The sequence below is a fragment of the Schistocerca cancellata genome, chromosome 6 (assembly GCF_023864275.1).
Source record: "Schistocerca cancellata isolate TAMUIC-IGC-003103 chromosome 6, iqSchCanc2.1, whole genome shotgun sequence".
Taxonomy (NCBI): domain Eukaryota; kingdom Metazoa; phylum Arthropoda; class Insecta; order Orthoptera; family Acrididae; genus Schistocerca; species Schistocerca cancellata.
The window spans coordinates 575,224,208-575,240,167 of NC_064631.1; the positions used below are offsets into that span (position 1 = coordinate 575,224,208).

At 39.3% G+C, this 15,960-nt stretch overlaps 1 protein-coding gene across 4 annotated transcripts in view; it reads right to left on the reverse strand.

Annotated features, from left to right (window-relative positions):
- Positions 1-15,960, reverse strand: part of LOC126088604 (glycerophosphocholine phosphodiesterase GPCPD1-like) — a 272,534-nt gene that overhangs the window by 61,437 nt on the left and 195,137 nt on the right. For 2 of the 4 annotated variants that reach the window (XM_049906819.1, XM_049906816.1), the window contains 3 exons: positions 11,503-11,782; positions 8,033-8,193; positions 7,177-7,337 (listed from right to left, as the gene is read on the reverse strand). In XM_049906819.1, the coding sequence (XP_049762776.1) occupies positions 7,177-7,337; positions 8,033-8,193; positions 11,503-11,687 (507 nt within the window). In that variant the 5' untranslated portion in view covers positions 11,688-11,782. Of the gene's footprint in view, positions 1-7,176; positions 7,338-8,032; positions 8,194-11,502; positions 11,783-11,932; positions 12,081-15,960 lie in introns of those variants that run through there. The other 2 variants (XM_049906817.1, XM_049906818.1) reach the window with 2 other exon arrangements.

Here is a 15,960-nt window from a genome sequence, read left to right on the forward strand (position 1 = left end):
GGTAGCAAATGAGCAGACTGTGACTATGTCATGCTCCAGGATGACACTATCTTCCCCGCACTACAAACACCTTACACCAGCCTCCAAAGTTATCAGATGAGGTACCAACATTTTCAACATATTGCTTCATGGTAAGCCTACCACTGTGGTGGTCGACTGCTTAAAACTGACTTGGACCTTATGCGACATCACCCAAACCGATGACACACAAACTAGCCTGACTGATGCACTTCGTCTAATCCCTTAATAGCCCGATAACATGTCACCTCGCTCAAACACTGAAAACACTTTTGAGTTTCAACTAGAAGTGCAGCACTTTCTGCTGGATGACATCCAGGTCAAAATAGTCAACAATTTCCTCGTGATTGAGTAGCGGCGTGAGGTACGTCAAGTTGGGAACAGATTTGTCATCCGAAATTTCTTTTGTAGTTACAAAAACCCAAGAGACATGGACACAGCTACAATCACATCATGACTCTCACCTGAAGGCTTCCTTGCCATTGGGACCCCCAGTACATCACAAAGACCTGCAACCAATCTTTTGGATCCTGACGTCACCACCACCGCTGCTTTGCCATGCCCACACTCTAGCCGCACACCGTTGACAATGATAGTTGATTATTTTCATTACAGCTGACCTCCACCTCACCTTAACAAATCCACGTATAAGCAACAGAATACAATTGAAGTCATTGTATCCTTTCTCTGTGTTCAATGAGAAATAGCCCAACCGCACCCTCCTCTGCAGCAGCCATAGCACGGCTGGTCACGCGTGTGGGAATGAAGATGATCGGAACAGCGATTCTCTTCAGCTACCCCTTCCTCCAGTGCTCCATACTTGTTGAGGAGAGGCTCTGTTGACATTGACAGTGACTGCCAGAGATACTAATGACACTCTGACTAGTGACAGCAACCTGGTGTGGAATATCAAAGGAACTATTATCAGTGTGTTTTATGTGTATTTGTCCTATACTGATTATGGAATGAAGTGCATGTTATATGTCATTACTACATGTTAAAATCTTCTCATAATAGGGTAAAATCCACAAGCCAGTACCTACCACAAATTGCTCAATGGAATTTTTGAACATACATCTGTCAAGCAGAAATCTACTATCTGAACTGAGTTTATGAGTAAATTTCATTTTCTTTTACATTCACACAGTCCTGTCTTAAGATGAGAATTTCTTTAGCTTCCAAACTTAGGCTTCTGATAATTATGTTGAATGTATGAAAAAACAACCACATTATTGTTGCAATCTTGTTGGCTCTTTCTCAGATTTCATTTTATTAATGCAAGGGGACAAAAACAACAGTGGTCTTCGCCCACTGTTGCCCACACCGAAACTGAGTTTACTGTGCTGTTTCACCCCCTGTGATTCTAATAAAACCAACCTGTAGCCTTAAAACTAGCCTTATTAGACACGATTTCTTCAGGCTCTACTGACCTGAATATTCTGTGTCTTTTTGCCCTCCAGAACTTTACATTGGAAAATTGGATGTTGTGCAGTTTCATCCTCCTCATCATGTAGTCTACACTTCGTGGCTTCTTCCTCGAAACCCAATGTATGGATTGAGGTCAGCAAAGTTTTATTACAATACACACTTTGTGGCTAGAATTAATCAGTAAACATCAAAGCTGCCATAAGACAAGCATTGGGTTGTATTATTTTCAGATCTAGAATGTCAGTTTGAGATAAGAAGGCCACATTTTCCATTTCACATACTACTGCATCAAATGAACAAAAATATAAAAACAATTTATTTATGCATATTGCCTACTGGCAGTCAGAAAGATTTAATCATCATCCCAAAAAACTGAAGTTACGTAATTCATAGTTTGCAGTCCAGGTACACACTGTAATCCCACATTGTTGCAAGAGCCAAAACAAAACCACACGCACCATTGATGAAGTGGCATCTTATGTGGTAATTTGTTTCCTACATTTGAAGTGGAACACTGCAGCAATAATCCACACTCAAGTGGTGGAAGTGTATGGCATCATCACTTGACACAGCGGCCATGTGGCACAGGTGCATCCAGTGTGCTCAAACAAGCACAAATGATGAACAAAGTGGCATAACATCTATCTATGAAGAAACAGAAACTGCATGAGAAGGGGCAGGTACAAAGATTATGGCTTAACGTCGCATCAACAACAAGGTCATTATACACAGAGCACAAGCTCCGATTGTTTAAAGGTCAGGAAAGAAAATTGACCATACTCTTTCAAAGGAACCATCCTGGCACTTGCCTGGAGCAATTTAGAGAAACCAGGGGAAACCTAAATCAGGAAGGTCAGATGTGGATTTGAACCATTGTCCTAAGAAATGCAAGTGCAGTGTGCTAGATTGATATCAGAATTAAGATGATAGTGGAAAAAGTCAAAACCAGTTGCAGATCAGGTTTCAACATCTTGCACAACATTTTTAATATGAGGTAGGTTGCTTGCCGAGTTCCGCGACTGCTTACACACATACTTAAAAAGCCTGTCAAACTAAGGCAGCATTGAAAATGTTGCACTGGTATCAGGCCAATCCAAATGACTTCTTCAGCAAACTATTCACAATGGATGAGTGCTGTGGGAATCACTGCAGTTCCAAGACATAGGAGGAAAATGGGCAATGAACATGATGAGTGTTTTATGGGACTATCATGGTGTAGCTCTAACAGATTAGGCTCTTAAGGAGCATACCATCAGTGAAGCATATTACCAGCATCTCCTGAAGATGTTATAGGAGGCTGTCAAGAGGAAGTGTTATAAATTTTGCCTCACCCCTCATATTATTCTGACATGGCACCCAGTGAATTCTTCCTCTTACCTCAGATTTTATAAGAAAAGTCTCGGGCAAGTCAGCCGGTATTGGGAAAAATGTGTCTCACTGTAGCATGTGTATGCAGAGAAAAGAAGGACTAACAGTATCACTAAGTTTCATCATTGCAGCTTGATTTTTTGTAGGTGATAATTAAAACTATATGATTACCCACTGTTTATCACAATTAAAAAAAAAACCTCCTCGCATAAGGTAACACACTGGTTACCTGAAAAAATTTGAACATGATGCACAGAAGGAACACTGATCTCTAATGGCCACTGTAACATTTCCAAGTGGCTTAACAGCAATTTAAAATTCAATACTGCTTGGCTAATTCAGAGCATTCAGTATCACCCATCCATCATCTCTGAATATCATAATATCAAGTCCCAAGATGTATCATTCATATATCCAGACAAAGCAGGCCAATACTACTGCAACACAACACACCTATCATGCAGGGAAGCCTACCCAACAGGGCCGTGAAAACTGTTTCTTGCCCAATATGTATGCTGCCCTGCAACACAGGCTGATTTGGCAGGCCGATACTGTTCCCACACATCATGCTGTCATGCATGGCAGCCTATATAGCAGGGGTTGGAAAAAAATATTTCTGCTATATCCCCACTCCTATTGGAGTTAGGAAGTTATAAACCCCACAGAGCTGATACTCTCGAGGCCTGCTGTTTCTGTGCCAAATAAACTAAAAATCAGACATAACTGAAAATCACAACAAAAGTAACATCTACAAAATGCAACAACAGAACCACGGCAAACTGAAGTTACAGCAAAGCAAAAAAAGCACAATTAGGACAAATAAACTAACTGGTACTGACAACATCAGTTAACCCATATAGCTCAACCTGGAAGACTGATACATATAAAAAAATATACTAAAACAGATAACACTACAAAAAGCCAAAAGGCAACACAAATACACACAGCTAAGAATCGTGAAAATTAACGAAACAGCATCGATAACATCAGTTGACCTGTATAGCTCCAAAGAAAACATTGATACCAATATAGTGAGGCCAAAACTTTCATAACAAAAACAACTTTATCAAAACAAAGAATTAAACTTACCAACATCAAATTTCCCATGAATGAGAGAGAGATTCAAATACATAAAAAATATGGTGAACAATAATTAAATAACACAATTCACCAATCAATTTAAACACTAAGAATGAAACCAATCAATTACTGTGCTTTAAGAAACGCCCGTTACGTGCAAGGCATTTTTAACAGAGGACTGATAAATAAATTAGTGCACCGTGCAACACCGTAACTATTACATAAACACTGAATCTTGACCTTTCAAACCATGACCCCACCTGATGGACCGCCACTAATTATTCCAGAGACATCTCTAAATGTAGCCATCAGAAGAACGTTGACACGACACCTTTGTCAATCACATATTATTGTCACAGGTTACATTTACAATCCTCTCCAATGACACCTAGCATTTGTATTAATTTAACAGCTGATTCCACATCCCCCCTCTCATTCCACAACACTGAATATTCAATTTTGGATTCATGTTGTACAAAATAATACATCAAGATCACAAATCAAAACAAGTAACGAAAGAAACTGTATACCACAGATTTTACAGGGTTGCCACAAGTTTCCCCAAGTGAAATTTCCTGATATTTCCCTGATTTCCGGACAACTTTTAGCATTTTTCCCTGACAAATGTTGAGATCTCAAGGGTAAGTCAAGATGTAAGTTGACAATCTGTCTTTGCAGCTGTGGTACAATAAACAATAGTGGAAACAGGAAATATCTAAACAACTTGCAAGCAAATGGTGTTCCTGGTGTGAATAAAAATATTAAGTACTAACATTAACATCTTTTGTGATGAAGTGTTTTTAGATGGAGAAAGCAATCCAAATGGTATGTGTGTTTCATTAAGACCATGGATGTTATTTTACTTCAATAACAAATCACATTTTATTACAAAAATACGCATTTCCTTGGAAGTGGCAAGATGGATTTAAAGTACCTTCACTGATTTCAGAAAAAAGTTGGCCTCTTGACAGAAGTGTATAACACAGAGAAGAACTGTGTAAACCAACATTGTAGGTGACCGCCAATAAAATGTTGGTTCTACTATGTTCATTATTGGTTATTATCCATTTGTTACACCTATTTTTTTACAGGTATTGTGTGATTTTTCTTTTGAGAAATATATGAGTACATAGCGTACTAACAGCCAGCGACTGGCACCACACACACACACACACACACACACACACACACACACACACAAAAAATCACTCTGATGCAACTCGTGCATACATGGCAGCTGTCCCCTGCCACTGCGCCTACAGCCTCGGAGAATCAGAGCCAAAGAAACCACTCCTCACGCCTCCCTGCCTCTTGTCGGCAGCTCAGCTGCACCCAGCCAATGATGATGGGTGGCACCTCAGTAAACAAACCATTTCATCTACTTAAACAAAAATGAGATCTTTCCGGTGTTTTTTCCCCCCTCCATACTGCCCAGACGTGTTCGAAACTCCCTGATTTCCAGAACCTGTGGCAACCCTGTTATATACAACATAAAAAAAGGAGTACACCACAGAAACAGATGAAAGGACATATCACACAATTACAAAACATAACATAGTAATTAGTTACCTACAATTTCATTAAAATATAAATTGCACATATAATTCACATTTCATGTAAAAGTCAGTCACAGTTTTCTCCAGATACTGAGACAACATAGATAATATTTAATCTCGGGATGCTTACGGATTTCACATCTTAACCAAATGAAGTTACAGCTCAAAGCCAATGCATGGTATCAAATGTTCAAGTTTATCCCATTGTTTGTGTACAGTTGCCAGCTCTTCTCTCTATAGCACAGCAATTGGTCACCAAATGACGGATATACAGTGAGTTGCACGAGGCCTATTAGCTTCCGTACAGTACATATTTTCCTTTCAGTTTGTTTGCTAGTGAACAAAGACTTTCATGTAGGATTTGACAGTTTACTTTTATAAAACACATGAAAGTACGCTTATATAAAAATAAGCAAATCATCTTTCCTTTCTATCCAGTAGAAGGTCTAGTGGCCCATTATGGCCTCAATCCACCTCCTACAACTCTTCTGTCTCTGGGCTGGTAGTTTTCAAGGGATTTAGTTGGTCTTCATCTGTTGCATTTTTTTCCCCCAAGGTTTTCTGTAGTCCAGTACAGTGCTGAGACTTTGTTTCACTTCAAGATCCTAAAAGACATCATCACATCTTTTCTTGTCCCATTGTGCGAAGCCAACTGTTCTCCTCATTAACCACATCTTGGGATTCCATTTGTCATTTCTATGGAGTGTCAAAACTCCACTGCCATAAAAGAGGGTAGGTTTGGCCATGGTGTTGTACAGCTTTAGTATGGTGTGCCACTGAATGAGAGATTGTCTGAAGGTGCTATTTATTTCTCCTGTTACTTTCATGAAGTTTATGCTTTTGTGTTGCATGTCATTTTCTAAAATATAGTTGAGGTTGATAAGTACCTGGTCATTTGCAAACAATATTGTACTTAGGTCAGTTTGTCTGCAAATCTTGATTTTGCTGTTGGGATTCAGTCTTCATCCATTGATTTTATGTGTCAAATTGAAGTGGTCAGAGGCAACATCCCAGTCCAACTGCTTGGTGAACGATTCCGACAGCTGTCATCCAGATGTGACTGCAATCACATTTTGGCTGTACATGTTCTGAATTGTTTCTATGGATATGTGATGGATATTACATTTATCCAGGATTTTTCAAAGTTATCCTCTATCAACTGCATTGTAAGATTTCTTAAAATTAATAAATACCATATCTGTTTTCAGAGTGAATTCTTTCTTCTTTTCAGCTATGTCTTGAGTGTTGCACAAGAGCAACTCGTGTGCGAGTGTATACCCGTCCTTTTTTCCCCCTAAGGTAAGTCTTTCCGCTTCCGGGATTGGAATGACTCCTTACCCTCTCCCTTAAAACCCACATCCTTTCGTCTTTCCCTCTCCTTCCCTCTTTCCTGATGAGGCAACAGTTTGTTGCGAAAGCTTGAATTTTGTGTGTCTGTCGACCTGCCAGCACTTTCATTTGGTAAGTCACATCATCTTTGTTTTTAGGTATATTTTTCCTACGTGGAATGTTTCCTTCTATATATATATATATATATATATATATATATATATATATATAAGACGGGGGGGGGGGGGGCACGGAATGCAGTTTACAAATTCATTTCATGTAGATAAAAACAAGAATCTACATAATGAAACCTCTTAATGCTTGATCTTCTACTACATACTTGGAATAATAACTCAATATTATCTCACATCTGACAAAAAGTAAGCAAAGAAGGTACCTTTTTATCTAGATATTTCCTTCTGCAGAATTGTAATGCACTGTTGAAGATTTTAAACTGAATCACAGTTTCGCTTGTCAGCCAACCTCTATCAACCATTGAATAATCATCATGGAAACCAAAAGTTTCATCCTCCACTTGTCTCTCAACATTTGAAGTCACTAAAATAAAATCAGAACAAATTCACTGGTTTCATTAGTGAAAACAGTACCAGAAGTAGAAAATATGGAAAAACCAACACACTCCTCTGAACTATTTTCCATTATCCTTGTTAAATAACATACACTATGAGAAAACTCACATTATAAAGATGCTAGCATGGTAAGATAATCTTTCCATTAGCTGAACAAACAAACATGAGTTGGAAGTATTAATTCAATTCCAAACTGTTGCCTTTAAATTATATACAATGCACAAACCACAAATTATCTAAACATTCCTAGGTGAGCACAATACCATATCAGTAATATTACCAGTAAAAAACTATCAAAACCTCATTTCACACGCTCCAAAACATTTATTAGAATCTAAGACTTTACTTTCAGAATGAAATATTCAATCTGCAGTGGAGTGTGCACTGAGATGAAACTTCCTGGCAGATTAAAACTGTGTGCCAGACTGAAACTCGAACTTGGAACCTCTGCCTTTTGCGGGCAAGTGCTCTACCATCTGAGCTACCCAAGTACGATTCATGCCCCATCCTCACAGCTTTATTTCCACCAGTACCTCACCCAGATGATAGAGCACTTGCCCGTAAAAGGCAAATGTCCCGAGATCGAGTCTGGGTTCGGTTCACAATTTTAATCTGCCAGGAAGTTTCATAAGAATTTACTTCTACGCAACAAGAAAAAATTACCATTCTTTGGAATAATGCGAGGTTGCCAATGAGTCTCCCAGCGTCGAATTATTAATCTTTTCTCATGAGAGATTGCCACATCTGGCTCAATTACAACACATATAAAATAACGGTATTCAACTGCTTGCAATGGTATATCGACGACACCAGACCACATGCACCTGTAACAAATTTATAACACGCCACATTTTACAGCTCAAACAGTTAGTTACTCAATACAATGATGATATACACATACTGGCATAGACGTAATATTTATCACTTCAGGCAGGGAGGTTACCTTCAAAGTGCCAGATGTTATTGAATTTAGTTGATGTAAGTAAGGGGAGGGGGGGGGGGGAATTACAGGCCTCCCAAGATGACACTGCAAACACCATTTTAAAAATGGGGATTTCAGAAAATTTTTTAAAATGCTGTATCTCTGTAACAGTTCTAGATATTTATTTAGAGTTTTTTTATTTGAAATATAATTGCTTTATGATTACAATGGTATCCTCCACTTGGACAGGCCTGTCGAAGTTCTTTTACTGTCACCTTTTGAATTTTTTTATAATTTGCAGATGGTTCAAATGGCCCTGAGCACGATGGGACTTAAGATCTGAGGTCATCAGTCCCCTAGAACTTAGAACTACTTAAACCTAACTAACCTAAGGACATCACATACATCCATGCCTAAGGCAGGATTCGAACCAGTGACCATATATAATTTACAGATTCCCCCCCCCCCCCCCCCCCCTTCAGAAGTGCCAGTCAAGCAGCTCAAGTTCACATAGTGCAGTCATTTTATCTGGAAGATAAATGGGACTGTTCTTGCCAGAGTGCCAACAAAAAGATACTATAACTGTAACAGCTGAATGTCAAAAAGTTGTGAAAGTGAAGAGGTACAGGACTTGCAGTATTAAAGAAACTTTTGCAATTTATAAGAGCAACTATACACTTCACATATTGGAAGATCAAAATTTTATGCACTACACCCAAAGTCGGTAGTTCCACACCCACCTAGAGATGTCTGTTTACGTGTTTGTGTGATAACTTTGAAGAACTTACTGGACATGTGACACCTGGGTTGGGCGTGTGAAGTCATTAATAGTCTGTGACGTAAAGCGAGAGATTTGTTTGTTTCAAGAATGTGGTGACTGCCCTGAAAACGGAGGACTGTCTTTATAGACCCTTGCTCTGGAAGACATAGAAGGGGGATGTTTGTGGCTTGTGTGTATGACTGTGACTGATGGATTGCAGAGATTATAGACACCACTTATGAGTTAAACAAAATTGTAGTGAACTTCATGCTACCACATGGTAGCTGCATATAGGTTTCCAGCTGAAGGACAGCATCAACACTATCAGTGCTTACTTCCTGTTCACAATGTTTTGAAGACTGTAAGTGCTCCAGTTCCTATTGGTTCAACAGGAAGGTATCTAAGGAAGATACTGAAGCAGTGGAACATATTTTTAGTTGAAATGAAACTTCCTGGCAGATTAAAACTGTGTGCTGGACCAAGACTCGAACTCGGGACCTTTGCCTTTTGCGGGCAAGTGCTCTACCACTGAGCTACCCAAGCACGACTCACGCCCCGTCCTCACAGCTTTACTTCTGCCAGTACCTCGTCTCCTACCTTCCAAACTGATTTATTCGTAATCATAAAGCAATTATCTTTTAAAAAAAAAAAAAAAAAAACTTAATATCTCGAACTGTTCCGGAGATACAGCATTTTAAAATTTTTACCAAAATTTGCATCTTCAAAATGGTGCGCACAGTGTCATCCTTGGAGGGCTGTATCTCAGAGTAGACTTTTTTTTGGAGAAAACAAAAAAATTGTGTGTTCCACACTTAATTCTTCATTTTAAAATATGCTAAATTCAACAACATCTGAGATTATGAAGGTAAGATTTTTTTTCCTAGCCTGCCTGAATTGATATGCACTACGCCTATACATTTCTATGGGAGAAAGCAATACAGTTGTGTTCAGGATCAGAAACTCCCCAAAAGCAAGAAAATTTTTTCTTATGGGATTCCAAAGGCAGTTTGACATACAAAGGCAATAAAATGGCTAAATATTTTACCATAGGAAACAAATGCTGTTTTCCAATACACAAAGGCCCTTTAAAGCTTACCATTGCCACACACCTGCTCGACAAATACCTGTGGACCTCCTATGCCCATATCAAAGAAATATGGTACAAAAATGAAGGATAAGGCCCTGAGAATGGTTAAACCATGAGAAAATGAATTCTAGAAATGTGACAACACAATGGATTAAATTGAAAGGGTTGGTATTTATGAATGAGAAATTAAAATTAAAATTTGCTATTTTTGTAGTCATTCACCATAACGGACATTGCCTTTCTCTATTACTGAAATAAATAATAAACTTACAATTGCTTAGATATTCTAGAGGGAGAGCAAACTTCTGCTTTGAACACAATCTACCACAATGAGAGGGCAGTGTTGCAGAGGAAACAAACTTTTCCTTGCCAATGCTGTGCAGTTCTTCTTCATCTACTGAAGTGCTTCCACAGAAACTGTTTAATCGGCAAAGTTTGCTACGGTTGAATGGGAAACGTTAGCGACCTGATGTCTTCAGACTCTTACTGATTCAGAACAACAGGTCCAAGTACTAAATGAAAATGACTAGTGACATAGTGCCTCAGATGGTCCAGAAACTGCACCACTCTTGAAACAATACAAATATGGCACAAAAAAGGTAAGGCAGCATTCATCAATCATTTTATACCACATTACTGGATCATTAAGGCTGAACACAAAGAGACCAAACACCAACAGGTCTAAGTCTTCAGGATTTAGAAGAGGTATCCAGGCTCTAACTTTACACTTCATGTCCTCACTGATGTTTCATACTAGGAGAATCAATATTTATTTATTAACCTGCCCTGTTGCATAGACTTTGTGTATCCACAACCACCTTTGGACTAGATGTAGTCATTAACCAACAACAAAGGGCCAAAAAAATCTACACAGTAAACATCAGTTTGAGCTCACAAACGATTATACAATAAAAAAGAAATCCTTTGCAGGGTAGAAAAAGCTATCCACAGATTTAGTTGTTTTTTATATTTAGTCAAATCCCCTATGGCTGACTGGACATGAAATGAAAGTATACTGTACACCTGTATGCTTAAACTCCCTCCTGTACCAAGCTACGATTTTGTATGTGTTTCTGAAGACCATTTTTACTTTTGCATCAATAAGCACAGTTTATTTAGTAAACTGTACGATCCTTGTTGGCAAAACACACAAGTGAAAAAAATATAATTACTGGTATGACACAGTAAGGATTCCAAGCTGTCATCAAAACAGTATGTGATAATCAGCAAGAAACTAGCATCACTACTAATTTATTCTTTACCAAAAAAGAGAAAGGGGTTTGATGAAAAACTTTCTTAATTTGGCGCAGACTCAGACAAAATAACACAGTAAACAGAACTTAGTAAAATACATTAATACTTACCCATCCCCCGAATCTAATACTTTAGTAAGCTGGACAGCTTGGCTGCTCTTCCAATTGCCCAATTGTTCACAATTTCCAACCACACAAACTGATTCTCCGGGCAATGTATCTGCCTTGACGCGAAAATTCCACTGTCGCGCAAGTTCTGTCATATTTGTCGTAAGATCAGCCTCTTGTTTTGTCATTTTGTTTCAATTTCAATTCTTGTGGTAACTATTTAAACTGTGATGAGACATAAATTTCGCTTCATTTAGCCATTCTTCAATCCGCGTTTTTTGACCTGCGGCAAAACATTAACATATGCATCAGTCTCTGAAGCATGATTTGAACAATGGAAGAAATCTTTCAACAAGTTCCCACAAAAACATTCCCTAACGTAATACATAAACCATATGAGACATAATTAATATTAAAACCCGATATTATTTACAAACAAACTGAGATGTGTCTAGAAAATTATCGGAACTAACTTTACGAATCGCGATTAGCAACATATTTCCAAAATGCTTCGCAAGATCCTCACTCTAACACGTATCGCACTCAACTGTACTCCAACTTCGCTACGAGAGCGATGCGTGTCAGAGATTTGTGATAAAATGGGAACTACCAACATCTGAAAAATGAATGATTGAAGTTGGTATAATGGATATCAGTTGATTATTCGCTGTGACTCTTGTTGCTAAAGTGAAGATTGTTCATTTTACTCTTAAGCAACAGTACAAAATGCTCACAAATTACACCCTAAAGTTGCCAAATCCACAAATTCTTCTTACGGAACTAGTTCGACGAACTAGTTAAAAAGAAACTACATAGTTCATTTTTACTGTTAAGTACCAATAAATAAGAGTTCTGAGAAAAACCCTTAAACTAATAAATTTGCAGCTAAATTTATCGCCTGCAAAAACTGAATGAACTTTAGGAACAGATCCAGTGTGTGTATTGCTAATAAGTGATTTTTTTTTTTTTTTTTTTTTGCACATGCAATCTTTTAATTAGGAAGGGCTGATGCATTCAATTATAACCCAAGCATTTACTTGGGAAGTTGGGTAGTGGGAAACTCTAAAAATTAAAATATTCACATTGTCACCAAGAGTGTTTATCTGGCGTTTCTTTTCTGACAGGGCTCGGCAAAAGGAAAAACTCATTTAACTGTTAACACAAATGAATTCTTATGATGGGAAAGAACTATTTAGATAAGGGTACAGAAAATAAAGTGCGCAAAAACAATAAAACTATGTAGTAAGTGTAAACAGGGCTCCAAGGAGGAGAAGGTCGGAATTGGAGCTTGAACTAAGATAAGTGAACTACTGGAGCGATTTTGGTCTACCAGTCTGACGCAGTTCAAACTGGAGCCTGAGCTGAACTAAGTGAACTAACGGAACTGTGTCGGTCTTCTGATCTAACGCTGTTCACACAATTCAGAACTGCAGCCTGAACTGTCAAGTCATAAGAATGGTACAGATATTTCCATCTCGAGGTCCACAGCCGTCAGCAGGGTGTACTTCCGATACTTCGCTCATTGTCGAATGTCGTCAAATTGAGACCGCGATCGTAATATTTATTTGTAAGTACAGTGATAAAAAATATATGTGGCTGGCTTCCTAAGATGATGATTCTGCCTATGCTTTATTGGTGTGCAGCGCCAGTGACCTGTGCCGGGAATGATTCGCGTTTTCGGCTAATGGTAGGAACTGTCAGAATGGAGAGGCCTGTTGGGGTTGACTTAACCGTGTCGTCCTCTAGACGGCCGAATAGCGAACTAATACTTAGTATGTGTCGGACAGCTTTCGTGATCGCGTGGAAATTTGAGAAGATTCATTATGGACGTGTGTTTACGCTGGACCATTTTGTTCCCTCCCATGTAAATTGTCCTGTTGTCTGCTTCATTAAATTTCGTGCCTTTATTTAGTTGAGGGAACATCGATTGTGGTGTGTGCATCTAACAGGAGAAAGACAGGTGGAAGACACGTTTTCTGGTTCTCTAGACATGAGAAACGCCTTACGTGACTTTGTAAATTATAGGGATGATTTGGAATCTGTTACATCATGGACACTGGTATTAGCTGACCACAACTTTGTACAACAGTTCTGAGGGTGACTTCGGTTTGCTGAGGGCGCTCTGGTCATGGTGGACACACTGGACGGAGCTACTGCGTCAAATTGTTTAAATAAAGACTGCCCACAAAATAGAAACTTATGTCCATCCTATTCGGCAGCCCACCAGTCTGAATTCTTTCCCCACCAATTCCTAGGAAGAACTGGCGGTCGGATGACTTAGTTTAGTGGAGGTAGTCCAAGTGATGTATTTTCCCGCCATTTTCTTAGGTTAGTGGAGGTAGCTATGGTGTGTTGCATTGTCCTACTGGAATTTGAACATCCCGCCATTATCTGGGAGAGTAAAGAGGGGGGGAGGGTGTTAGGTTAGTGGTGATAGCCTAATTGACCTATCTTCCCGCCAAAATTTGAACTTCCTGCCATGTCATGATGGCGATGTTGCCATATCCATCGCCGCCATCTTGGACGCCATCTTGAATAAATTTGGCAACAATGGAGAGTGGGGTTACGTGCAGGGTGCTCCACTACTGACTTTGGCTTTGTCGTCGACCAGTAGAGTGGTAGGTACCATGCAAGCATACAGGACTTCCCAGTAAGGCAAAAAAATGGCTCTGAGCACTCTGGGTCTTAACATCTGAGGTCATCAGTCCCCTAGACTTATAACTACGTAAACCTAACTAACCTAAGGACATCACACACATCCATGCCCGAGGCAGGATTCGAACCTGCGACCGTAGCAGCCGCGTGGTTCTAGACTGAAGCGCCTAGAATCGCTTTGCCACCGCGGCCGGCCCAGTAAGGCAGTCAAACAAACATCGATGAATGCTGCAGACTCTGGCAGTTGATCCTGAACGTAAATAAATGTAACATATTGCGCATACATAGGAAAAGAAATCCCCTACTCTACAGCTACACTATTGATGACATCAGCTGGAGACAGCGTCTGCCGTAAAATATCTAGGCGTAATTATCTAGAGCGACCTTAAGTGGAATGACCATTTAAAACAAATAGTGGTAAAAGCAGACACCAGACTCAGATTCATCGGAAGAATCTTAAGAAAGTGTAACTCATTCACGAAAGACGTGGCTTATAAGGCGCTTGTCTGCCCGATTCTTGAGTATTGTTCATCTATCTGGGACCCCTATCAGGTATGACTGATAGAGGAGATAGAAGAAGATCCAACGAAGAGAGGCGCGTTTCGTCACGGGATCGTTTAGCTGGCGAGAGAGCGTTACGGAGATGCTAAACAAACTATACTGGCAGACGTTACTAGAGAGACGTTGTGCAACACGGAGAGATTTAGTATTGAAATTTCGGGACAGCACTTTTCAGAAGGAATTAGACAACATATTACTTCGCCCCACATACATCTCGCACATTGGCCAAGAGGAGAAAATTCGAGAAATTAGAGCCAGTACAGAGTCTTACCACAACCATTCTTCCTACGCACTATTCGCGGATGGAACAGCGTTGGAGGGATCAGATAGTGTAGACGTAGACAGTCAAGTCCTTTTTCCGTCACTAAGACATGCCACCATTATACAAAACGAGCTGGGAGTAACATAATTAACGTTCTTCCTAATGTATCGCGAAATTTGCTTTCGAAGGTTAATTATTGTGTACGTCTCTTTTACCACGTAAATTATGGAGTAAGAAGGATTTTACGTTCAATAGCCAAGAACGTTAGTCGCCTGGCAAGATCAAATTAATAGTTTCGGCGAAGACAAATAGGTCAAACTTAGGTCGTTTCGAAAATATATAAAACAGGTTGTCTTTATGCTGTCAGCTATCAATCTCGTATCTTCATATCTGGACACTGACTTTTTTTATGTAAATATAATTCCGCTTCGTGACTAACAATCATATACTTCAGCAAACCCTCATCCTGTTTGACAACGGCCATGCAATTTTTACATAACGTCTCCCTCTCTTATACGACAACTAGTTGACAAATTCGGCATTGCCCAGATATTCATTTTTGCCATTTTTTTAATTAGAAACGAAACCTTGTATGTACTCCTGCAATCGACTCGGTATGAGATGACACCGGACAGTTTCTGTACGTTACTTGTCTACAATGCGATTTTGTAAACGTCTTATGGCAACGTCTCTTCATAACTCTACAGCCGTCTGCACTTCACATTTGAGAGTTGTCAAAAGCGCTGCCAGGTGTCCGGTATTTCCTTTAAGTTGATCAGACTGTAGCAGCGCCTCGGTGGTAAAGAATAATGTATTAAAACTTCACGCATGATGCGGTATTTTTCACGCATATTTACGACATATCTCTTGAGCTGTGTGTCCCACCGTGATATACTTTGGTAGAAAAATCCAACGGTAAATGTGGATACTGTATAGGAAAAATGCTGCGAATACATTTTGTAGTAGAGAAGTAATAAATTTAA